At 43.2% G+C, this 25094-nt stretch overlaps 1 protein-coding gene across 2 annotated transcripts in view; it reads left to right on the top strand.

Moving 5' to 3' along the window:
* FSTL4 (follistatin like 4) overlaps positions 1-25094 on the top strand; it is a 410907-nt gene that overhangs the window by 24139 nt on the left and 361674 nt on the right. For both annotated transcript variants that reach the window (XM_032837649.1, XM_032837647.1), the window contains exon 3: positions 16429-16462. In XM_032837649.1, the coding sequence (XP_032693540.1) occupies positions 16429-16462 (34 nt within the window). The remainder of the gene's footprint in view (positions 1-16428; positions 16463-25094) is intronic.

Raw genomic sequence — 25094 nt, 5'->3', positions numbered from 1 at the left:
TCACAGAGCTGCCCACCTAAGGAGGAGGGCAAGGATGGGGGAGAATACTGGTGGTTTTACCTGGAACTCTCAGACAGGCCACTTACTAGGTGACCGGCAGTCCAGCTCGGCTGACCACGGGTGCCTTCTTCCTTTTTGACTCTGTTATAAAAGAAAATTGAAAAAGATCCTTATTGTGCCTTAAAGGCTTTTTAATTATATATAACTCATTTAATTTAAACTACTCTAAGTTCCATTTTTAATATAAGTTTTATAGTGGTACAGTGAAAGTGCCTTCTAATCAAAGTGTGTTTGGAGATTTATCTCCCTAAACAAAAGCTGCTACCCCTGGGAGCCCCAGCCAATTATTTATTCAGACAGCAATCAAAAATCAGCAAGTCCTAAGTGGAGGGAATGGTGGTGGAAGCTCGTGGGAGTGCGGAGGCATCAGAGAGGCTCTTCCCGGGGGGGTCTCTGAAAGTTGAAGGAGCCAGGTCAGCAGACACAGGCTGCCTTTGTGAATCTTGCTCACTGCCATTTCTGGGACAAATGCTTCCACTTCTCACTGCTGATGCTTCAGCTATGGAGAGGGGAGACGATGCAGAGCAGGGCTGGCTTCTTGGTCAGAAGGGATGACTGAGCCATCCTGAGCAGGGAAGGTCAGACTCCGCAGGGACTGGGGCCCTCCCTCACCACCCCTCTAAAGTAACTAGCCTTTTACCATCATGATTCTGTGCCCCCCACCCTGTTTTATTTGTGACCATGCTGCTTCTTAACCCTGACATGTTCTGTGAATTTCATTTGCTTGTTGTCCGTCTCTCCACGTCAGATCAGAAGTTTCATGGGGACAGAGACTGTCCCTGTCTTAGTGCTGCTGTATCCCCAGGGCAGTAAATAGTTAAGGAATGAATAAATACAGGAAGGAATGAAGAGGTGAATAAATGTCAGGAGACCATCAGAAACATTGCCAAGAGCCATGGGTGAGGAGCTGAGTGTCTTGGGGGGACTCATGGTGGTAGGCATAGCAGGATAAGATTTCCCTTGGAGGCTGGGAATGAGGAAAGAGAGGTGAAAAGAGAGTGCAGGTGATGCCCCAGAGGGTGGAGGGGCCACTGGCCAGGTAGGAGGGTTGTAGGAGAGGGACCTGTTTCTGGGTTGGAGGAGAGATTCTGGTGGGGAAGCTAAGATCGAGGGAGCTTCTCTGTCCCTTTGGAGGCAAGAACTTTGCCCATCCTTAGACATCTGCCACTATCGGGATGTTCAACCTGATTCCCATCTCATGCCACCCAGGCTGGCCTGCAGGCCCCCTTTTCCCCCTTGCCCCCCATGTCACCCACCCCCAGCTTTACCGTGGCTCTGGAACACTTTGCACCTTCATGTTAGGTCCTGTCTCTGACACCCTTCCCTCCATGCTCCATGTAAAAAAAGAAGAATGAAATAGAGACCTGAGGAATGTGCTGGGATCACATTTATCTTTTTAATTTTTAGACATAGGTTATTTTTTTGTTTTTGTTTTTTTAAATAATTTTCACAGTGCAGGTCTTTCACCTTCTTATTAAGTTTATTCCTAGGTATATTTTTATCTTTGATGCAGTTAGATATGGGAGTCTTTTCTTCATTTTACTCTGATGCTTCATTATTAATGTATTGAAATGCAACTGGTTTCTGTACATTGATTTTGTGTGCTGGCCTTACAGAATTCATTTATCAGTTCTAGTAGTTTTTTGGTGGCATCTTTAGGGCTTTCTATATATAGTATCATGTCATGTGCAAATAGTGGAAGTTTTACTTCTTCCTTACTGAGTTAGATTCCTTTTATTTCTTTATCTTGTCTGATTGCTGAGGCTAGGACTTGAGTACTGTGCTGAGTAAAAATGGTGAGAGTAGACATCCTTGTCTCATGTCTAATCTTAGAAGAAAAGCTCTCAACTTTTCACCACTGAGTATGATGTTGGCTGTGGGTTTGTCATATATGACTTTATTATGTTGAGTTATGTTCCCTATTAACTACTTTGGTGGGGTTTTTTTTTTTTAAGATTTTATTTATTTGACAGACAGAGATCACAAGCACGCAGAGAGGCAGGCAGAGAGAGAGAGAGGGAAGCAGGCTTCCCGCTGAGCAGAGAGCCCGATGCGGGGCTCGATCCCAGGACCCTGAGATCATGACCCGAGCTGAAGGCAGAGGTTTTAACCCACTGAGCCACCCAGGCGCCCCTTGGTTGGGGGTTTTATCATGAATGGATGTTGTAATGCTTTTTCTGCATCTGTTGAAATTATCGTAGGGTTTTTATCCTTTCTTTTATTGATGTGATGTATCATGCTGATTGATTTGTGAATATTGAATCACCCTTGCATCTTAGGAATAAATCCCATGTGATTGTGGTGAATGATTTTTTAAAAATGTATTGTTAAATTCAGTTTACTAATACTTTGTTGAAAATTTTTGCATCTATGTTCATCAGAGATATTGTCCTGGTATCTTTATCTGACTTTGCTATCAGGGTAATACTGGCCTCATAAAATGAATTTGGAAGTTTTCCTTCCTTTCAATTTTTTAGAGTAGTTTGAGAAGAATAGGTATTAACTCTTTGTTATATGTTTGATAGAATTCACCTGTGAAGCCATCTGGTCCTGGTCTTAGACTCTTGTTTGTTGGGAGGTTTTGTTTTGTTTTTAAATTACTGATTCAGTTCAGTTTCATTGCTGATAACTGGTCCATTCCGATTGTATATTTCCTTCTGCTTTGTTTGTTAGGTTATATGTTTCTAAGAATTTATCTGTTTCTTCTAGGTTGTCCAATTTGTAGATATATAATTTTTCATAATATTCTCTCATAATTGTTTCTATTTCTGTGGTATCAGTTGTTATTTCTTCCTTTCATTTCTGATTTTATTTGAGTCCTTTCTCTCTCTCTCTCTCTTTGATGAGGCTGGGTAAAGGTTTATGAATTTTGTTTATCTTTTCAAAGAACTAGCTCCTGGTTTTATTGATCTGTTCTTTTTTTTTTAAATTTCTATCTTATTTCTGCTCTAATCTTTATTTTTTTCCTTCCTTCTGATGGTTTGGGGTTTTGTTTGTTGTTCTTTTTCTAGCTCCTTTAGGTATATGATTAGTTTGTTAAGACATAGGTTATTCTAAACCTCATCTGGATCTTACAGCTGGCATAGAGGGAAAAAAGGTGGCAGATTTGAATATCATCTTAAACAGGTTGATGCTAAGCTACATCATCTATTGGCTGGTACCTGGAGGGTATAATAAATAATTAAAATGTGAACTTCTGTCCCCTTTCCTCCCAGAGGCCATCTGTCTTCACTACCATCTGTCCTCCCATGAACAACCACAAAATGCTCTTGATTTTCTTACAGCGTTCAGTCTCCTGGAACCAAGCCAAAGCAGGGGAGATGCTTATTTGGTAGGACAACTAGTGAACATGAAGCCTTTCAGAATGAGGAAGGCACCCTAGGATGTCTCTGTTTCTGTGGAAAGTTATCTGAAAAAGGAAAAGTATAGTAATCAGGCTCCCATGACAACCGATGTTCTTCATGACCCTCATGGAGAACCTCAGTTGCCCCCCATTTCTCACCAGGAGATCTTGAAATAATATGATTCCATACTTACAGTAAATGTGTTTAAGGTCTATAATATGCCAGGCTCCATGCTGGGATGAGAGATGAATGAGTGTGGACCGTCTGGAAGACAGATGCTGCTCTAGAAATGGCAGTCCGGCGTAACTGTCGCTTGTGGCGGTTAACTAGCTGTGCACATCAGGGGCTGGGCTTTGTCAAGCAGGCTGGTGTCCCCTGGAGATGACAATAGCTATGAGTCATAGCTCACCCTCAGGTGTCAAGTTAGAGCCCCATGCTACTAGCTGTTAGGGTGGTTTGGCACACCATGATCACTTGTTCTGGGGCAGGTATGTGGATTGTTTTCTAAATCAAAAGGTTAATTAGTTTTTCATTTGTTAGGTTGTCAGAAAAAATTGGAAAGTGCCCCTCTTTCCTCCTTGGTCTCGTGATCTTGTGCAGGTGATGTTGAACAAGGTGGACTGATCCATGAGTCATTGACATTTACTCCTTCAGATGTGATTTCGTGTTTACTTGTATTGTCACTTTGGGAGATTTGCCACAGAAGACAGCCTTAAACACAGAGCCGACTTCTCTTTTTTAATTGTCCATGAATAACCTTTAAAACATAGCTTTAATACCTAGAATTTAAAATCCCTAAGTCCTCATATAAATTTCTGTTCATGCCTCACTTACAAAAAAACCAAGAAAACTATCATTCAAGTTATCTTAATTTCTGAAGGCCTGGGAAATATTCGCATACTCGATTTTCCATCTGGTGTCTCATAATTACTATCAATAGCTTTTCTCTTCAGAGAAGCACAGCTTTCTCCTGTACTGGTCACTCTCTGCTTCCTATCGGAAAATGTTGGGCTGAACTAGCTGTTAGACTCAGCCCATGGTTCTGAGATGTCCCCTAATTGGTCTTGGCTGGCCTGTCTATTCTCCCATTTTACAGATGGGTAAACGGGAGTGTGAGGGTCTGGATGGCTCCCTCAAAGGCTGCAGCTGGTGGAGCTGTTGCTAATAAAATCAGGTCATTCAGCCCTTCTGCAGGCTGTGAGGCTCTTGTTTCACATTGTCCCTTGTGGACATAATCAAATTCATGTTCTTCATAAGTATGCCACAGAGACACTATTTGCAGGTTCATAATGATGCTTTTTTTTTTTTAAACAAATGCTTTGTACCTTAATTGTACAGAGATGTCTTTGATATTTTTTTCAGAATCATCCATGCATGGTCTCTTCCTTCTGTTTTTATAAATTCTCTCTTCCTGTGTAAACACCAGTTTCCTTACACTGATCAGTTTTTGTTAGGACACAGAAGGGACCCACAGCTTGCTAAGGGTATCTCCATGGTTCAGCCCCAGAGTGTTGGGCACCTCCTTTGCCTGTGTGGCCATGCCCAGACCTAACCTTCCCTTTCTTGGTCTCCTTAGAAGGACAAGTGAGGCCTCCCCTGATAAGGTAGCATGCGGGCAGGGCTGGCTAAAGGTGGGAGGGCCCATGCCCTGTGACCCACCTCCTTAGCTCCTTAAGCATTATTGAGGCCAAGTGCTGCTGGCTGTGCCTCTGCCCCCTTGAACACACCTTGAAGGCATGAAGGCAGTCTACTAGAGAGGACACACATCTTTCTACCCTATAGGGCTCCTGAGCATGTGACTCTGTTCTATGCAATGTTCAGAGATGAGCTCTGACCCTTTGACTAAGTGGTATTTCTCAAGAGCCCACACTTTGTTGTTTGAAGATTTTCTTGAGCACCTGCCACAGGTTCTATATGACTGGAGGAGGCAGCAGATGTTCAGATTATCCCCACCCCATCCCCGAAAATTCTGTTGTTTGCTGGATAATTCAGCTTGGCTTTCAAAGTAACCCTTGAGTTTAGGGTTAATCCCCTAATCCTTCTGTCATCTGGCTTTGAACACCCAGACATGATGTGCTGGGAAATCTAACAATGCAGCCATTTTCCTCCTGCCTTTAACTGAACCATATAAACGAGATAGTGTGCAAAGTGGTTGGTTTGTGCTCAGTAAATGGGAGCCAGTAACGGCATACATGCTGCATAAGGCGTCACTTCAGTTAGCTATATTTTGTCAGTCCAAGTGAAGACTTTAATTGCAGAATGGTGTCTTGCTAGCAAAAATGAAAGTGGTTAAAGTTTTTAAAATTCAAGTGCAAAAAAGAAAAACTGTAAGAAAGGTTGTTAAAGAAGCATTAATTTTAAGAGCATCTCAGACATGAAAAACTTCAATTTTAGATGTCAGGATTTCAGGAATGATTAGTGCTGAGTGTTAGCAAAGCTTTGATCTCCACTATACCAAATGGTTTACAAATCGAGCATGTGGACTTCCTTGTGTAGCTTCTTCCAGCATTTGCAGCCTGAGGAGCTCTGACGCAGAGGGCTTCTCCTATTCCTGTGATGCTGTCCTGAGACACTGTATGTCCTGAGCTCACTGTCGGGACATGGGCATGGGCCAGGGCCAGCAGCTGGCCACCTCTGTGGGCCATGCCACATCGGCCCCAGATCCGCTTGTGCTTTGTGAGGACCTGGCCATGCTGAGCTCTGCTCAGCTTGGTGCTTCCCTGTCATCCTCTTCTTGGTTGTGGATGTTTTTGATCCCCATCTTTCTAACCCGCAGAGCCAACATTTTCCCAGAAGCCACCAAGTCCCATTCATATTCTGAGTGACAGTCTGAGGCTTTCCCCCTAAGCAAGGATGGCTGGCCAAGTGGCTGAGGAGGGGTGCCTTTGGTCTGGGGCCGTGCTCAGCCTTTCCCTGAGCCCAACGCACAGCCTGAGATCCCTGAGCACGGCCTACGATGGATGCGACAAGGATCCCAGGATGGAATCTGAGGATCCTCATTTATGCTCGTGGAGCTGCTCTCAAACTACTTTTTGGGAGCTGGGAATCTGTAATAGATTTCTGGATTATGAAAAATATTACTCAGCACTCACATTATATTGATTCAGAAATAAAGATTATGCAGTTGAACTGCACAGTAAAATACAGCTTTATGGAATGGTAATTTTTTACTTAAGTTCTTCTCCATTATAGTGGAAGATAATGGATTCAGGAAGGGTACAATGAGGAATAAAGCTGTTGTATTGTATTGGTTAAATGACATTTAAAATGATTTGGCTGTCAAATTCATGGAAAGGTTATGAACAGTGAATGAAAAATCTAAAATTAATTCCCTACTTCAAGAAAGTGTGATTTATACCATAATAAAATTAGATTTTTAGTTAAAGAAATGTAGTCATTAAGTAATGCCCAAGCACTAACTCTCATTTATAACCATCTGGTTTGAAGGTTCGGCAGCAAATAATCTCTTCCTTAGGCAATGCATCCAGGCCCTGGTGTCATTTATGCCAGTGAATTTTATTCTGTACCGCTCTGCTACAGTTTTTGGGGGGTTCTTCTTCAAGTACTAGAGAGGCAGGTTGTTACTTAGCCTCAGTAATGGACAGAGCCATTGAACTCATTTGCCTTCCCAAATGATCCCTTCCCTTCTCCCTCTTAGTCCTCTCCATTCGTGCTGATAGCAGTGAGGATCGCCACCCCTGGAGGACGCCTGCATGCCTCGCTAAACATGGTCTGGGCCTATTTTTGCTTGGCCCATTCACCACCTCCGCTCTATGAGGAAGGCACCAAGCCCGCCTTTGTTTTACAGATGAACACACTGAGGCTTAGGCCAATGGTGTTCACCCAAGGTGGCAGGGGCCGAGCTGGCAGGAGTAAGCCAGGATCCAGCCCACATACTCTGGCTTCAGACTGTCAACATTTTTCTTCTTCTTTTCTCTCTCTCTCTTTTTTAAGTTAACATATAATGTATTATTTGCCCCAGGTGTACAGTCTGTGAATCATCAGGCTTACAATTTCACAGCACTCACCATAGCACATACCCTCCCCAATATCCATAACCCAACCATCCTCTCCCTACCCCCACCCCAACCCTCAAGCAACCCTCAGTTTGTTTCCTGAGATTAAGAGTCTCTCATGGCTGGTCTCCCTCCTGATCTCATCAGAGTGTCAGCTTTTAATCCCTATCATAGGTCTTCTGAGTCCTGGCTGAGCATTTGCTCTGAGGCAGCAGAGTGTGGCGGTAGCATTTCTGAGACTGACATGTAGCCCTGACTTGGCCCCTTAGCCCTCCTGTGATGATGAGTGTGCCGCAGCCTTTCCTTCTGTCAGAACTTCCTTCTCTGCATATCAGGGAGTGGGATGCATGCCCTCTAATAAACATTCTCCTGACTGGTACAGTTGGGTACTTTGTCCTGGTTCATCTTTTAATTTCAATGGAAGCATATCAGATATACAGGCGAGAGTGTGCACCCTACTCATAGAGCTCAATGGATTTTTACACAGTGGACACACCCATGTGACTGCAATCAGGATCACAACTGAGAACATTCCCAGCACCCCAGAAACCATCTTGGTGTCCCCTTAGCCATTGTCCTCTCAAAGGTAACCACCAGTCTGTCACCAGACATTGCTTTTCTTTGTTTCTGCACATTATAAAAACAAAATCGCACAAACTGCACTATTCTGTGTCGCTTTCTCTCCCTTGACACGAAAGCTGAAATCCCATCTGTGAGGCTGACTTCAGTTCCTGCTTCTGTTCCTCGTCACAGCGGTGACGTTTCCCACTGCACGGCCATGCCAGCGCTCATCGACTTGCAGCGGTGGGCATCTGGGTGGTCCCTGTCCCCACCTATTGTGGGCTGTGCTGGGATGCATGGCGCAGACCATCTTCTGCAGGCACTTCCCCAGGAGCGGATGTGCTGAGAAAAAGGAATTCACACTGTTTAAAAAAAAAAAAAAAAAAGAAGAAGAAGAAAGAAAAGAAAAAAGAATTTAATAGAGGGAATTCGTTGAGCAGGTATTAAAGGATTAAACAGGCAACAAAGGACCCCCTGAGATAAGGATGAGTGCCCGCAGCAGGGAGCCCCATCGAACTGACACTCAGATCAGTGAGGAGAGTCCTGCTGGGGCTGGTTCCTCCAGACTAGGAAATCACAGTTGCTCCATGTCCTTGCATACATTTGATGTTACTGTTGTCGTTGTCTTTTAATTTTTTTTTCCTGTGGTGTATAATAGTATTCCACTATGGTTTTAACTTGTGAAGTTCTTTTCCAAGTACATGAAGCTCATTTTTCAAGTATGTGATTTCATTTGTTTTTATTTATTTGCACACGTGTTCTCTGTATTCTGCACGAGTGCTCTGTCAGCTCTGTGTGTTGTAAATACATTCCGCTGACTGCTTGACTCTTCACTGTCTTAATCCTGTCCTCTAATGAACAGAAGTCTTTGTTTAATAAAGTCCAGCCTATCATTCTTTTCCTTCATGGTGGTAACTTTCCCATCCTATTGAAGAATACTCATTTGCTTAAAGGTCATGAAGATAATCTCTTAAGTTATCTTCTGGGGACATAATTGTTTTACCTTTCACATTTATGTCTGCAGTTCATCTGGAAGTGACTTTTATGTTTTTGCAAGGTAGGAGGTTAAGGTTCAACTTTTTTCCAAAAAAATTTTATCCAATTGATTTAGCACCATCTATTGAAAAAGCCATCCTTTCCCCATTGTATTGCATTCACGCCTTTGTCATCCACTCAGAAACTGGGTATGTGTGATGTCCGGCTCAATTACAAATTCTGTGTCCTTTCCTTCCTGTCTTCCTTCCTATCTTCTTTTCTTCCGGCCCTCCCCTCTTCCATCCAACATTCCTTCCATCCATTCTTCCTTACTCCCTTCTGTTTTTCCTTCCTCCCTTCCTGTCTTTCTTCCCCCCTCCCTCCCTCCCTTTCTTCCTTCCTTCTTTCCTCAGGCTTCTTAGGGATCCATCAAGTTTATTCATCTCTTCAAAGAACCAACTTTTGGCTTTAAATTTTTATGGTATATATTTCCCCCTATTTCATTGATTTCTGCTCCTATCATATTTGTTTCCTACTACTTTTTGAGGGCTTAAATTGTCCTCCTCCTAGCTTTCAGACACAGATGCTTAGGTCATCGATTTCTAGCCTTTATTGTTTTCTAACATATGCTTTTTAGGTTGTATTTCCCTTGAAGCATTGCTTTATTCCACATCCCACAATTTTTTAAATGCTATAATTCACTTGTCCTTCATTCCAAAATACCTTATTTCTTTTGTGATTTTTTTTTTGAAATTATGTGATATACTCATATATAAATCCGTGGGTCAAATATTGGGAGATTTTTCTCCATATCCTCCTGTTATTGACTTCTAATTTAATTTCACTCTAGTCACAAAACTGTATTTGTTCTATATATGATTTTAGTAATTTGCAACTTGCTGCAACTTCTTGATGGCTCAGCATGTGGTCAGTTTTTATAAATGTTGAATGGACAGTTGAGGAGAATGTGTAGTATGCAGTCATTGGTTACTCTTTGATGTACATCTTTATCCTCAGCCCAGAAACTGGGTGTGTGTGGTTTCCTGCTGAATTTGAAATTCTGTGTACATTTTTTTCTTTCTTCCCTTCCCTTCTCTTCCCTTTTCTTCTCCTCCTTTCCCTCCCTGCCTCTCCCCCTTCTTTCCAACCTTCTTCCCTTCTCTCTTTCCTCTCTCCCTTTCAGAGATTGACATAGGTCCAATTTGCTAATGATGAGGTTCAAATTTTGTAGATCGTTACTGATTTATTTCCACTACTTATTTTGTCACTTAGTGACAGGTGTTTCTTTAGTTCTTGGACCATTGTGGTAGATTTTTCCATTTCTTCTTTGAGTTTTGACTTTTTGATGTTTAAGCTATGCTACTATTCTACAAGCTTAGGATTGCTATGCATTCCTGTTAAATTGTCTTGTTATTGTTACAAACCATCCCTTTTTGTCACTAGTAATAATTCTTGCTTTGGAGTTTATCTATACCAGCTTTTTCCCGGTAGGAATTAATGTTTATCCTTTCTATTTTTTTTTAAGACTTTATTTATATATTTGACAGAGAGACACACAGTGAGAGAGGAAACACAAGCAGGGGGAGTGGGAGAGGGTAAAGCAGGCTTGCCTTTGAGCAGGAAGCCTGATGGAGGGCTCAATCTCAGGACCCTGGGATCATGACCTGAGCCAAAGGTAGACGCTTAATGACTGAGCCACCCAGCCGCCCCCATAGCCTTTCTATTTTTACATTCGGCTTTTTTGTATCCTTTTATTTATGGTATGTCTCTTATAAGCAGCATGTTGTTGAATTTTGTTTTATCTATTATGTCAATCTTAGTATTTTGGTTGAATTATTTAGTCTACTTTTATTTAAATGGAATTAAATCTAACACACTATTCTCTCTATTCTTTTTTCTCTTTTTTCCTACCCTTTCTTGTTTTCCTTTGGATCAGTCACGTTTTTTGTTGTCCAACTTTGGCCTTGTAGTACTAATTTTACCACTTTTGAACAGTAAAAAACCATTCTGATACTTCTGTTCCATTTAACTTCCTGACCTTTGTGATCATATTATCATGTATTTTTCTACAAATTTTATTCATTAAAAGGGGATTATTGTACTAAGTAGACAAAAATAGGTTTATCTCTTTTTAACCCTTACTGGTGTTCTTTATTCCTTCTTGCAAAAATATGCATTCATCTGAAAAAATTTCCTTTTGTCCAGAATGTACCCTTGTGTTGCTCTTAGTAGTAATCTGCTGGCAGTATAGTCTATTTTTGTTTATCTAGATAAATCTGTATTTTGCCCTGTGCATACCCATATTTTCACTGGGGATAGAATTCTAGTTTTCAGAATTGTGAAGATTTCATTCCATTATTTTCATTTCCATTATCGGTTCCATGATTATTTTCTCCTACAAAGTCATCTGTGCTCTTGTTGTTGGTCCTTTGTGGATGATAAGTCGTCTCTATCCCCATCACCCACCCGCTGCCTGATTTTGTGATTTTCTTTTTGTGTTTGAATATTCGACTATTTTTCTTTGAATACCTCACATTAGTTTTCTTTGTGTTTGTCTTACTTGGGTTTTATAGAGATTGCTAAATCTTTGGCTAGATGTTTTCCATAAATTTCAGAAAATCCCCAGTTGACATCTCTTCAAATATTTATTCTGCCTAATTTCCTGTATCCTTTCACTTTGAAACCTAAATTACATGCTTGTGGGATGTTTGCCCCATGTCCTTTAATATCTGTTATACTTTTTTCTTTATTTTTCACTCTTTATTTTCTCCTTTCAGATCGTCAGTGTGTGTATTTTCTGCTGATCTGGCTTCCAGCTTACAATTCTTCTCTTTAGTTGTGTTTAATCTTTTGTTAAAGCCATCTGTTGAATTTTTTTTGTTTAACTTTAAGTTCTAGAATTTTCACTTGATTCCTTTCTAGCGGATTGTGATTTTGTGATGAAATTCAATGTCTTTTATTTTCCTGAACAAATTATTCCTCAGAATCTAGAGCTTGTGTTTTATAATTCTAAAATCTGGAGAAAGTGTGGTTCTCTCTCTGCTGTATTTTTTTTAATTGGAATTAGTCATTTGATCTCATTTCCTGCCATACCTAGTAATTGTGGATTGGGTGTTAGACATTATGTAGGAAAAATTATAAATCCTGTGGATATTTTTATCTTCCAGAGAGGATTTACTTCTCTTTGTTAGACATAGAATACTGGCAAATCATCTTGCTCTGCTAGGAATTGAAATTCTTGGAGAGTATATGATCTCAACTGAAAGTCACCTGCATTTACCAGGGCCACTTTTTCCTGGGAGGCCTAATTTTTGTCTCTCTAGCACCATGATAAGTACCAAAATCTATGCTTAGGTTTTCAGCTGATTTGAGACTAATTTTTTTGCTAATTTCTCATCCTCTTGCCCTTTATATGTGGAGCTCAGACATATTTACAAAAATCAAGAGGTAGCTGGGTGCAAATTATTGGGCACACTTCTTTCTGGTTTCCTTTTCCAGGGTTTGAAACCCTCAGGTTCTAGCTGCTTTGGTAGCCCTGACTCTGGTTATCTCTCAACTCAGTGAAACCTCTTTCAGCGTTAGAGCATTACTTTTTTGTTTGAATTCTATGCAAAACAGCCAATGCCCTAAGGGGAAAATTAGCACCTCAGTGGGCTTTTCTGTTCTCTGAATATTGTCTCTTTAAGTTCTGGCTACATTTTTTTCTCTGATATGCCTTCAAAAAAATTTTTTTGGGGGGTGCCTGGGTGACTCAGTGGGTTAAAACCTCTGTCTTCGGCTCAGATCATGATCCCGGGGTCCTAGGATCGAGCCCCACGTCGGGCTTTCTGCTTGGCGGGGAGCCTGCTTCCTCCTCTCTCTCTCTGCCTGCCTCTCCGCCTACTTGTTATCTGTCAAATAAATAAAATCTTTAAAAACATTTTTTTAAAATCAAACTTTTATAGTTGTTTTTAGCAAAAGGATTGGTCGTCTAATGCAAGTTCTTCTCTCATAGCCTGAAGTAGAAGTATCTCTCATCTGATTTCACACTACTCATGAATTAAGTAGAGATCTGCATAAACTTTGTTATGTGTGTTAACTTTGAAATTTAAATCCCAGCTGGCCACTGACCAATATGTGAGAACTTGGACAAGTTTAACCTTCTTTGACCTTTTATTTCCTCACCTTTTAATCAATATGTGAGAAATGAAGTTGAAGAGACCTTTAAAGATCAGTTAAATCCACTTATTTAAACTATTTCAGAGCACAGTAAAAGGAAAACTTCTGAATTCATTATATGAAGCTGGTATCATTTTAATTCCTAAATCTGAGAAAAAACGGCACCTAAAATTAATAGAGCAATCTCATATATGAATATTAATGTAAAAACATACTTAAAATCATTACAAGTAAAATCCATCAATATTTTTTAGTAAGTGTATCATGATTAAGAAACGCTTATTCCAGAAATACAGAGATAGGTGAATACCATGAATTCTACTAGAGCTAAAGAGAATTCTAATAGATCTAAGGAGAAAAAGAATCATGAAAATCTCCTTAAATTCAGGAAAAGTATTTGATAAAATTCAACACACATTTTTTTATTCATCTAACAAGCATTGAACGTCTTCTCTCTTACAGCATTGAGGATAGCATTGGGGAAGCAAGAATGAAAAAGATATTGGTGCCATCCCATCTCACATTCCAGTGGAGGGAAATGGTCAGTAAAGAAACAAGTAAAAGGACAAGCTAGAACATCCATTTATTTCAAAGACTCAGTAAATCGTGCATGGATTTCATTAATATGGTGGACATACCTTGAGCCAAAAGCCAGCATTTTGTTTCCCTTAGTAAGGAAACACTAAAGGTTTTCTTCTTAAAGTCGGACACAAGACCAGTATGCCCATGGGCATGCCAAGTTTCCACAACACTTAAATAACATCAGATAGAGGAATTAGCTGAAGCAGTAAGACAAGAGAAAGACATAAGAAACCTAAGAAATGGAAGGAAAGAGATAAAATCATAGCTATTTGAAGATTATATAAATACATCGAAGGAAACCCCAAAAGAATCAATGGAATAAGAAATTCAGTCAAGGGGCACCTGGGTGGCTCGGTGGGTTAAAGCCTCTGCCTTCGGCTCAGGTCATGATCCCAGGACCCTGGGATCAAGCACTGCATTGGGCTCTCTGCTCAGCGGGAGCCTGCTTCCCTTCCTCTCTCTCTGCCTGCCTCTCTGCCTACTCATGATCTCTGTCTGTCAAATAAATAAATAAAATCTTAAAAAAAAAAAAAAGAAATTCAGTCAAGTGGCTGGTTAAAAATCCATACATAAAAACCACTCATACGCAGAAATAAAAAGCAATTAGAAGGTATAATGAAAGAAAATTCTATTTATGATAACAAAAAATCTACAAAAGAAATATTCAGAATACATACAGGAAAATTATAAAATACTTTTGGAAGAAAAAAAAAACTTGAACAAATGATGAGAAATACCATGTTGTTAGATAAGAAGATACAACATAATGCAGATGTCAGTTTTTCTTAATTTACAAGTTTTATACAGTTGCAGTAAGACATCCCTAAAGTCTTCTTCTTGAATTGTATAAGTTGCCTATGAATTTTCCCTGTTCCAGAAATACTGGTTACTTCCAGGGATGTGGTGCCTGCCTCTGTAGCAGAGAGCTGAGGAGCAGTGTGGGCTTGGCTTTGTGCAGTGATGTGCCTTGTAGCTTGCTTAACTCTCATAACACTTAGTGCTCTCAGTGGACCCTCTTCAGGAACCAGCATTCTAGAAGCTCATTTCACTAACTGTGCTGGTGCTGATGAGCTGCAGGCCTATAGCATGTGTCTTCCATTGGTTTCCACTTGGGCTTTTGACTCATTACAGAAGTGGCAGTCAGAGAATGTAATTTGGGGCAGGAGAGGGGATACACTTTCAAGTGCCTCCTCAGTTTCATCCCTCATATTACCTCTGCTTCCTGATCCCAAAGGATACTAGACAAGAATGCTGATATTGTGAAAGACACATGCCATTTGCTACAGAAGTGCTGGTGTTGAATGGTCCTCTTTGTCATGATGGCAAGAAGTTGGCCCAAGCTTGTTAGGTACTTTATTCTCTCTTCTTTGGTTTCCAGCATGGATTTTCAATTTTTTCTTGATATTAGACTTTGTATCCTAAACTGGTTATTGATGATGAATTATAGGTACTTTTGATTAGTTGTGAAACCACAGCATATGTTTCCAGCTTTTCCCTCCTATTACTTCTCACTGGGTCTCTTCCTGCTTCGTGAGCATACCCTGTTCTCTCCCCTTACCCTGCCTTTTCTTAAGCATTTCTCTCTTCCTGGTGAACCCTCCCTCCCTTACTCCTATCTGAAAGCCTGCACATTCTACAGTGCTATTTCAAAGGCTCTTTTAAAAACCCTTTCCTTTATGTATCCACCTGAATATGAATATACTGGTATTTTTCAAGGTAAAACCACCCCTTTACTTCTCAGTAATTTGTGTTTGTTCTGTAGCCTCCTGTTCAACTAAGAATGTTTCTTTTTTTTTACTTTTTTTTCAGCTATGAATGTTTTCAATGCAAGAATTCTGTCTGTTTTGCTTATATAACTTCTCAAACACTTTGCTTATTGCCCTATACAAGCGGGAAGGCAGAAATGAATTTAAAAAACAAATACCAAAGGCTTAATTTAGTCCACTGGCCTGGACTGGCTGTCCAGATTGTAAGATCCCACCCTTTGGAAACTATTGAATTGAGGACAGTCAATCGCTAGATAACGCCAGTGACCCACTCAGGAGCAATGGTGGTCTTCATTATGGCCCCACAAACCATAATCTACTGCAGGTCAGATCATTCTGACTCCTAACTGCTTGTGTTGTTCCCAAGCTCTATAGTACCTGCAGTCTAGGTGGAAGACGTGGTATCAGCCCGGGTCAGGGTCTTCCTTCACACTTGGTACCAGTCCAGATTCCACATAATGAAGAAGACCACGAGAATTGTCTCTGTTCATTAAAAACTGAATGATTGGGACACCTGGGTGTCACAGTCATTGAAGTGTCTGACTCTTGATTTCGGATCAGGTCATGATCTCAGGATTGTGAGACTGAGTCCTGACATAGGCTCCCTATCAGGCATGAAGCCTGCTTAAGATTCTCTTTCTCCCTTTCCCTCTGGCCCTCCTGTGGCAAAAAAAAAAAAAAACAAACAAAAAAAAAACCACAAAAAACCTTAAATGATTAATAATGTATTTTTTTTATTAAGTCCCCAAACAGCAAGTTGTTTACCTTTACTGGTGTGTGTGTGTGTGTGTGTGTGTGTATGTGTATGTGTGTTGGGAGTTTAGTAGACCCAGCATTGCTGAATGTCATGTTCTTATGAAATTGTTCATCATTTTGTGAATAAATGGCTAGCAGAGGTGAGATTTTTGCAAGTATCTGTACATGTGAATTATTCTTCAAAAACACAAAGCCTTTCTTTTCTTGCAGGAGTCCAGAAGCTTTGAAGTCGCAAGAAGAGAAGGTAGGGAAAATGCATTCATACCCATTTCGTTCTCAGTGTTGACATTTTGGAAGTAGTTTGTTGAAGCTAACATGAACTTCAGACCGTAGGCAGCCTGTTCTTTCAGATTTCATGTGGCCTTTTCTGGGTGCTGACTATTTGGTACTTGCCTCGAAGGACTGTAAGAATTGAAATCCAGGGCTGCTTGAGAGAACTGTGTCTTCTACTTCGACTATCCGAAGTGGAGGTCTGGGGACCTGGCTTCTTCATGATCCTATCTGTGGTCTGGAGAGAAGCCTTATTTTTGAGTGGAGCTTGAAGTAATTGTTTGATTTCATCCAGCAAAAACAACATCAACAATAAAAAATGGTTTATGATTTGAAGTGTTTCAATAACTGGGAGAAGGTGCCACTGTGAAAAATATTTGTAATTAGATTTTTGCAGCTTTCGCTAAGCTGAAATAGAAATAACCAATTAATGTCCCTTTTGCAACAATTCCATTATGTTCATTTTCACTGCCGGTTCCCCTAACACATTTGTTTTTTGGTCTCTGACGTAAGTATGCATGGGTGGTGATTTCTGAAACCTTTCCTTAGAAATTGAAGTTTCCCTTACTTTCAGCAATACCAACTGTCAAATAAGATGTATTTTCCATGGTGTGGGACATCTTTGCCAATCATCTTTTTATTGCAGGGCTAGGAGGAGGAAGTCGGGAATCAAAGTGAGTTCTTGATCTGGAGTCTTTGGTTTCAGCCTTAATGACAAACTTCTCTGTAGCATTGTCTCCAGAAAGAGTGGTGATCTAAAAGGTGTGAGCAAATTCCACATAGACCTCTAAATGGAATATGTCCTTGGTTCCTGATTAGTTCTTCTTTTAAGCCCCACAGTTAAAGACCTAGAATGGCCATGTTATCAAATTATGTTTCTAGAGCTGAGAGACCCAAGCCTTGCATACTCAGTGTATTGGTAAACTAGTCCACCTGGTTGTTTGCTGCTCTCCATGGGGCTTGAACCCTGGGTTTAAAGGAGCTGGGTAATCTGGCTCTGGGCTAAACTTTGTGGCTTCCATTCCCATTTGCCATGGTCTCTGGATTTGGTCTCAGCGTCCTGTGAACTGCATCTGTAGGGTAAGCTGCATTGTGTCGATCTCAAAACCAAATGAAATTGGGTGGATATGGTGGAGCCAGGAGGCCATGTTTCTTATTGATGTAAATGGGAAAGAAATAGCCTTGAGCAGAAAAGTTGGCATGAAATTTGGTTTTGAGTATTATTTAATTCATGTCAGTAGCCCCGACTATGAATGTTGGGAATTAATTTGCTTTATGGAATCACATATCAACCTAACTATTCTGGAATCTTACTTTCCTTGTGTTAGAAAGGTCTCTAAATACTAAGGCTGGGGTATGAGAGAATCATGTGTATATTTGCTCAGAGGCCTTAAAAGGCTGGATTGGACCTCTGGCTCCAAGTCCACTGAAAACTGACACTGTTGGAGGATGAGCATAGGTGTGTTTGACTTGTGCTCTACTCATCCATAACCTTCTCGTCTTTGGAATTAGCAGCTCTCACAGCTGGCTGACTGGGAGTGTATGCTTCGAGTTTGTACCAGCAAATTTGTCCTGACAGCACATAAACTTTTTTTTCCCCCATTGTGAACTCATGTCTTTCTTGCTTGTTTCTGTCAAAGTTGAGTGTTGGAGAGTTCCTGAAATAGCTTAGTGCCTTAATGTCAGTGCTTATAACGTGGCAGGAAGGAAAGAAGGAGTGGGACCCTGCAGGTTGGTTCCAAGTATTTTCAGGCCTGAGGATTCACTTGCTTGAGTGGTGGGATGGTTTTTCTTCTCCAGAAGAGTGTACAAGTATAAAAATTATAGAAATGCTCTAAATATTCCAATAAACAATTATTCCTACAGATGAAAATAAGACATTATTGTCTTTCAACAAACACTTAGGGTTATTTTGCAGTTGGAAAGGAAAGAGGAGCTAATAAGTAACACTGAATTTTTCTGCCCAGTTTATCAGGCCCAGGAGAGTTTGGCAAGGTCTGGAGAAGGAAGCCTCCTGGTCACACAATCCAAGATGTCTTCCCATTTTTTGTTTTCAGACTACATCTGACTGAGGAGTATCTTCTCCGTCTCAGGTTCAGTGGCACAAACAATGATCAGCCACAAGCTCATCCTACATGACTTTTGGGAAGTGTTGACTAAGTCTGTGAAGTGAGAAGTGAGAGGGACTCAATTTGGTGGGAATGGAGTCTGGGATAGACCACAGTGGGGTTGGAGTTTGTGGGCTTTATAGTTGCAGCCCTAGGAAAATAATCCACTTGGCCAGTGCTGGACTCAGTATAGAGTTAGTTGTTGAGACTTGTACTGCAGAACCTCTTCGACCTTTAAGATGCTAAGTCTGACTCCCAAAAGGGGGTGTGATATGCTGCATTTCCCAAATTTAGTTTCCCATGGTGTCTTAATCTTATGTATTCGATTGTCTTGGGTCTGGCCTTCCATGCAGGATCCTTTGCAAGGCCTGCTCCAGGGAGTTCAGGCAGAGGGAGTGTGTCCTCAATGCCCAGGATGAGCCTATGATGTGGGTCCAGTAACTTCCATGGGCTTTGCATGGACAGGATGGTAACGTGGTGATAATGAGAATAACTTCTCAGTTCTCAAGTTTGCAGAGAGCATTTACCCTTAGCAACACATGACAAGAGGAGAGCATCTTCCTTCCTTTCCATGCTAATTTGTAGGAACAAGAACTCCCTCTGGACCAATGTCCCTTTCATGCACTGCTCCTCTCTTGTGTATATTCTTCTGCCCGTTCATGCCCACTGCCAAGGGTAGAGAGCTAAGAGGGACTCTTGGAAGCAAACTATCTAGGGGTTATTTGATGACAAGTTACACTAGGGCTGGGGCTCTCAGGGGAACCTGGAGGGAAATATATCGTACCAGTGAGTGTGGCAGGACTGCAGGACTGGTAGGATGTCTTCTGGGAAGGACACATGCCTGCCTCAGCCACCAAGCCCTTCTTCCTTCAGTCCTTGAGCCCTGGGAGCCACCTGTGCTAGCTGCCTGGGGAAGGACAGATGGTTGCATCTTCATCTCCTTTCCTTTGCATGCGTACTTTTACCTCCCTACAGACACCTTCAATTTAATTTCAACTTTTTCTAAGGCTTCAGCCAAAGGTGCCAATCTCACCTCTCTGAGACACTCCCGTGTCCACTCTGAGGGCTGGTGCTGATTGTGACTGCCAGAATTCATCTGCTCAGACCAGCACTTTTCTCTAACTGATTACGTCACATTGAATTATAGCCCTGAGAGAACACTTGAGTGAGCTGAGCCAAGCAGCCAGGATAATTCAGCCCTTGTCAGCCATCTCTTCGGAACATGCAGTGATCTAGACACCATTCCAGATGCTGCGACTGTGTTGATTAGAGGTTGTGAGTTTTGGGGTGGGTACCAATGTCCTATTGCGTGATCCAGCCTCCCAGGGATGGTTCTCTCACAGGTTCTCGTCCAGGCCAGCCTGACCTGGCTTCTGGCAGGATGTGAGGGAGATCTGAGAGCAGATATGCACTGTCCTCCTGGAAGGAAGAAGACTGAGAGAGGGAGTGACTGTCACACCCCCATGGTGGCTCTGACTCCTTAGCAATGCAAATCTCCTAAATAAACATGACCTGCCTGCACCACACCCCCTTCCCCTGCTGTGTGACTAGATCCTCCCTTTCGAAAACCTTTGGAATTAGCCCTTAATTGGCAGCTGCCTCTAATAGCCTCTTTATAGTTCTCTGCATCTGGGTGAACTTCAGCTATCAAGAATTGCGTTCTGTTTACCATTAATTCTGATTTTGTTTAGCAGATGTTTTCTGGATCTCTCAGTTGCCTGCATAATCTGTCTTGGTATAATGCGATCTGGCTGACTCTCTTCCATAAAACAGATTAATAAACTCCTAGCTTCTTTTGAGGTAACTTCTTTAATGGCTGCAGATGCAGGGAATTTAGAAGGCAGCCACCCACATTTGGCAGTGCCTGGGGTAGTAGGTCCTTTTCAAACCAAGACTGCCGTCTGGGCAAAGAGATGAAGTTTCTGTCACCTTTCTACCCTCACTCTCATGTACAGGGGAGCTTGCTGGTTCTCTCCTATAGACCCTGGGCCTCAAAAAGGTAAGAGTGACATCGAACTCTAATTCTAGCCCCACAGAAATGGGCTCTTTCTGGGTGGCACCACCATTTTTCAGCTGCTGGAAAACTATATTGTTCCTGCTTGCCCCAGCTTGAGTGGGAAGTGGGTGGCACAGCTGGCTGGTGTGTTCTGGTTGGACACAACGATCTGACACCCATTTGTGAGCATGACGCATTGGTAGGCAGTAGATTCCTACCTCTCTACTTACTCACAGGCTGACTTGGGGTATGTTCCTCAGTCTTACTGGAGAAAAGGGCATAGTAATAGTAGAGACCATTATTCCTAATCCTGAATCACAGTCAGCAAGCCAGTCTGCCCTGGCTAAAGCCTGAAAGTCTCATGAAACTTGAGAATCCAGGGGTGGCTCCGGCTGCAAGCACCACTGATAAAAGGCTTCTCTGCCTCTTTCCTTCCTTGGCATCTGTGCCTGGTGGGGTTGATAGTCTCCATTATGGCTCTTCCTATCTTGCCCGTGTAGATCTGGCCTTAGACCTAGAGTGACAAATGTCTCCAGTCACCAAGCCCATCCCTCTGTCTCCAACCAGACTTGTATATGACCTTGCATGTTGTGGCCTGTTGACCATGAGGAATTATCTGGAACTTCGCCTGTTCCCATCCTCTCTTCTCTCAGAGTCTTGAACTTTTTGCTCGAATTCTTTCATTTCACAGTCAGAAGAAACACGGCTCTCTTCTTGGTGTCTTTAAGAACTTAAGGGCAACACGCATAAAATTTCTCTCCCCAGATTAAGGTTCCCTGGGCACTGGGGTGAGAACTGTCCTTGAGTGTCATAGTTACCATCCCTTCAATTACTCCATCAGAATAAAGCTCAGGGATTGAGGACAAGGGCCTCTGCCAAGGATCATGCATGGCATTAGCCAGAGGAGTCTCAGGCTGTGAGTCACCCCATGCTTCTGTTCCCTGAGCTTCCCCGAGATAATTCTGAGTGCCTGGGCCTAGAAAGATTAGTGGTGGACTGAGATAGCCTGAGTGAGCCCGAGTCCTCATTCCTGCCTCTGCACATGATCTTCCTTGATCAAAGGTCTGCCAGGCTCTGGGTGAGCGGTTGTTCCCTCCTAGCCCCTGGGCAGTTTCAGCTGTCCCCAGGTATCTGGAAGCAGCAGGACCTTGCTCACTGCAGCTCAGGGCTGACGATGGCAGCTACCCATGCTGCTGTTAGAACTGCACGTGTGTGACTCCCTGCCCAGGGTCTCAGCACCACAGGACATGGCACGGGCAGTTATGGCCTGCGCTCAAGGGCCAGCTCTCATGCTGCTGTGTAGGGCGAGCCCTGGGAGTGCAGGGAGCCAGGCCCTTCTCTCTGGCTTCCCGGGTGCCTTATACACAGCAAGCCCTGAAGATGCATTAGATGCCTGCTGCATCCCAGGGCCGACCTGGCTTGATGTGACATACCCACTTAACGTAAGGCAGAATCACAGGTATGGGGGCTGCCGGCTTGTTTGGCTCTGGGTCCACAGCTCCAGATCCCCCTGTCCTATCTGCTGTGCTGTTTCTTTTCACCAGCGCTCTTGGAAGGTCTCACTCACCTTAACAAAGGTCCTCAGAGAGTGGCTATGCTCTTTCTGGGGACTTGTGGGTCCCTCTGCTAGCTGGTACTGACAAGCTGCTGGTGCAGGTGAGCTAGATCTCCATGGTAGGGCCTTGGTAGGTCTGGGTGGGGCAGGGAAGTCCCGTGCCCCGGCTTTGCTTGTCACGGAGTCTCCTTGGGGATGTGATTGCACACTTGGAATAAGATCCCTATGTGGAACTTGTGGGGGAAGAGCTGGGTAGTCTAAGAAGTCACAACACCCAAAGGGTGCCAACCGTGGCCAATGAGGTGAGCCCTTCACAAGACAGCCCTGCCCTGCAGCACACTGAGCTGGCCCACGGTGATGGCACTCCCTTCCTGCCGAGGCCTGTCCCTGCCCTAGAGGCTTCCCTCTCTTCTCCAAGGGCCCACAGTGAAGGTTGACACTGGCATCTTCGCCCCTTGCCCGGCCCATCAGCCAGAAGGAGTCTCTGCTTTTCAGGAAGCCTTGAAATTGTCTTTTCCATATAAACACTGAAGCTCTTTTCAAACTTCCTAAGCCATTCGCCCTAGCAATATTCATGTGCCATCGGCAAGCCTCTGGGGTTAATTATCTGTGACTTAAAAGGCATTTGTTTCTGTCTCTTTTGTCTCATTGCTGCTGAGCAGTCATTCTTTATTAGGAAATGAGGTACAGAGTCCAACTGACCATTATGTTCTAATTCTCTTCTTGTCATGAGAATTAATTCATCTTTTTAAAACTCTCTTTAAAAAAAAAAAAAAACCTGCCTTCCTATTTTCAGATAGTGTTGTTCTCTTAACAAATGTTTAATCTCTCCACTTCAGTGGGAACAGAGCCAAAACTAGAAATAATCTGCAAGGTGAGACTTCTCATCAAAATGAGTGAGGCTTGCCAGTGCTCTTTCTTCTGGTCACACTCGCTTTTGGGAGCTCCCTGCTGCCCAGCCATTGGTCTCTTGGTCTCCTGGGGCTGTGGTGAGGGTCTCATGTGCGTTCTCTGGTGACCGTGCTGTGCTTGGTGAATGAGCCACAGTGTCTGGGGTGGGAGGGGGGTGGTGGGGGGGGAGGGGTGGTGGTGGAGCTTACACATCAGGCAGGCCAGGTAAGGAGAGCCTGTGCATGGCAGCCCACCCCGTGGTTCTCTGTTCCCTCTATCACTTACCCTTCCCGGCCAAGGCTGCCACTGGATTCCAAGAAATGTTTCAGGGTCTGCATGTAGAAAATTTTTTGCAAATTGTTGACTGTTGCATGAGGGAAGCTTATTAGCTTCCCTTGTGCTCACCAGGAAGTCAGAGAACATTTGTCACAGAAATGAGCAGGTTCTGACTGGCCTCTGGTTCCGTGGGAGCCAGAAAGTAACATGTAGCCTTCAGGACACAGGTACAGTCAACAGAGGGAGGGTCTGAGTATGGTCAGTGTGGTCGAATGGCGCTGTGCTGTTCTCCCGGGTGTGTAGGCTGACCACTACCCACCTGTCTTAGTCTCTTGGAACCCTTGGGGAGTTCCCAGCCTCTCAGCTACCATGTCACCCCTGCAGTGTTTCTGAAGCAACGTCTGAAGCCTCATTTGGTAATTACTACTTCCCAAGGAGAAATAGCTCCTGTGGAAATTAAGTTCCATTCTTAGGGTTTCTCCAGGGTTTGTTGGATGCTAATAGTAGTTTCCTTGGGTGGATTGGAGTTTCCTGGGTGTGCAGTGAGGACAGGGTGTGGTCCTTGCCCTTAGAGGGCACACACATCAATGAATGTGTCAGCTGAGGAGATGTACAAGCATCCTTTAAACAGAAAGTCCACCTGGGTGTGTTGGTCCCTGGCCAGGCATCTCACAGATGGGCCGACAACTGAGTGTGAAAGGGTTTGCTCAGTGTAGACCATTATGGGAGATAGTTCTCTTGGTGAGAACAACTCACTGAATGTTTTGGTAGAGGCAAAGTCTGAGGGTCTTTTCTGCAGAGGATGGTTATATTGACAAAGGGTTCCCTTTTGACTCTTAATGGCGTTCCCTGTCAGTGAGGACATGTGGCTACAAATCACAAATCAGCTACCAGCTCAAACAAACAGTGGATCTTATTGGTTTATATAACTGGATAGTCAGGAAGGGGGTGAGGGGTGAGGGTGCTGGCCTCAGGCATACTTGGTATAGGGCACGAGGACCTGGTTTCTCTTTTCACCCCCTTCTAGTTGATTCCCCCACATGGTAAGTCCATTCTCCCCATGTATGTCTCCACATGCTATGGAAGAGAGAGCACCTCTGAGCTGGTATTTCCTGCAGCCGTGTGAAAATCCCCTTGGGTGAGATGGGCTGGGGTCATGTGCCGCCACCTGAATCCATGATGAGCCTGGTGAGCTGCTTTGTGATCCTGGGCTCCACACAGGTCAGGCCAAGCCCCTGCAGTCAAGGTGGCATGAGAGAGAGTGGGCGGTAGGGAGTAGTGGATCCCCAAAGGACAACTGGGCCTCTGCCCAGTTAGGACACATGCATGCAGGAAGGTAAACAAGGTTCACTCTGTGTATTAGCGTTTACTCGATGATTCCACATCTGAGTGTCTGTCCCAGTATCTACTCCCAAAGGATTTGGAGTGCCTTGCAGGTAGGATGAGCTTAGCCAGCGTTCACCCAACATTTCTGGAGAAGGCATGTTTCTTGTCTTCTGGAGAAGGAAACCAAGGCTGAGATACGACCCTACTGACCAGAAGTCACAGGAGCTTGTGAGGGAGCATGCATCTGTACCCAGATTCCTGGTGACAGGGCACATTTGCTTTCTTTGTTTTTCGCTTCAGCTGCCTCCCACAATGGCTTGTCTTGCTGTTTCCCCACTCCCATGGTGATACATGCCATGACCTGCTGAGGCATCGAGCCTCCACTGCCACTGTCTGTGGGAGGGTTACCGTTCCTTGAGACCCCCACCATACCCTCCTTTCTTGAGCCCTTCAG

The sequence above is a fragment of the Lontra canadensis genome, unplaced genomic scaffold (assembly GCF_010015895.1).
Source record: "Lontra canadensis isolate GAN:19392208 unplaced genomic scaffold, GSC_riverotter_1.0 scaffold99, whole genome shotgun sequence".
Lineage (NCBI taxonomy): Eukaryota > Metazoa > Chordata > Mammalia > Carnivora > Mustelidae > Lontra > Lontra canadensis.
Note: the sequence above shows the minus strand (reverse complement) of the source record. Positions and strands in the feature narration are given on the sequence as shown.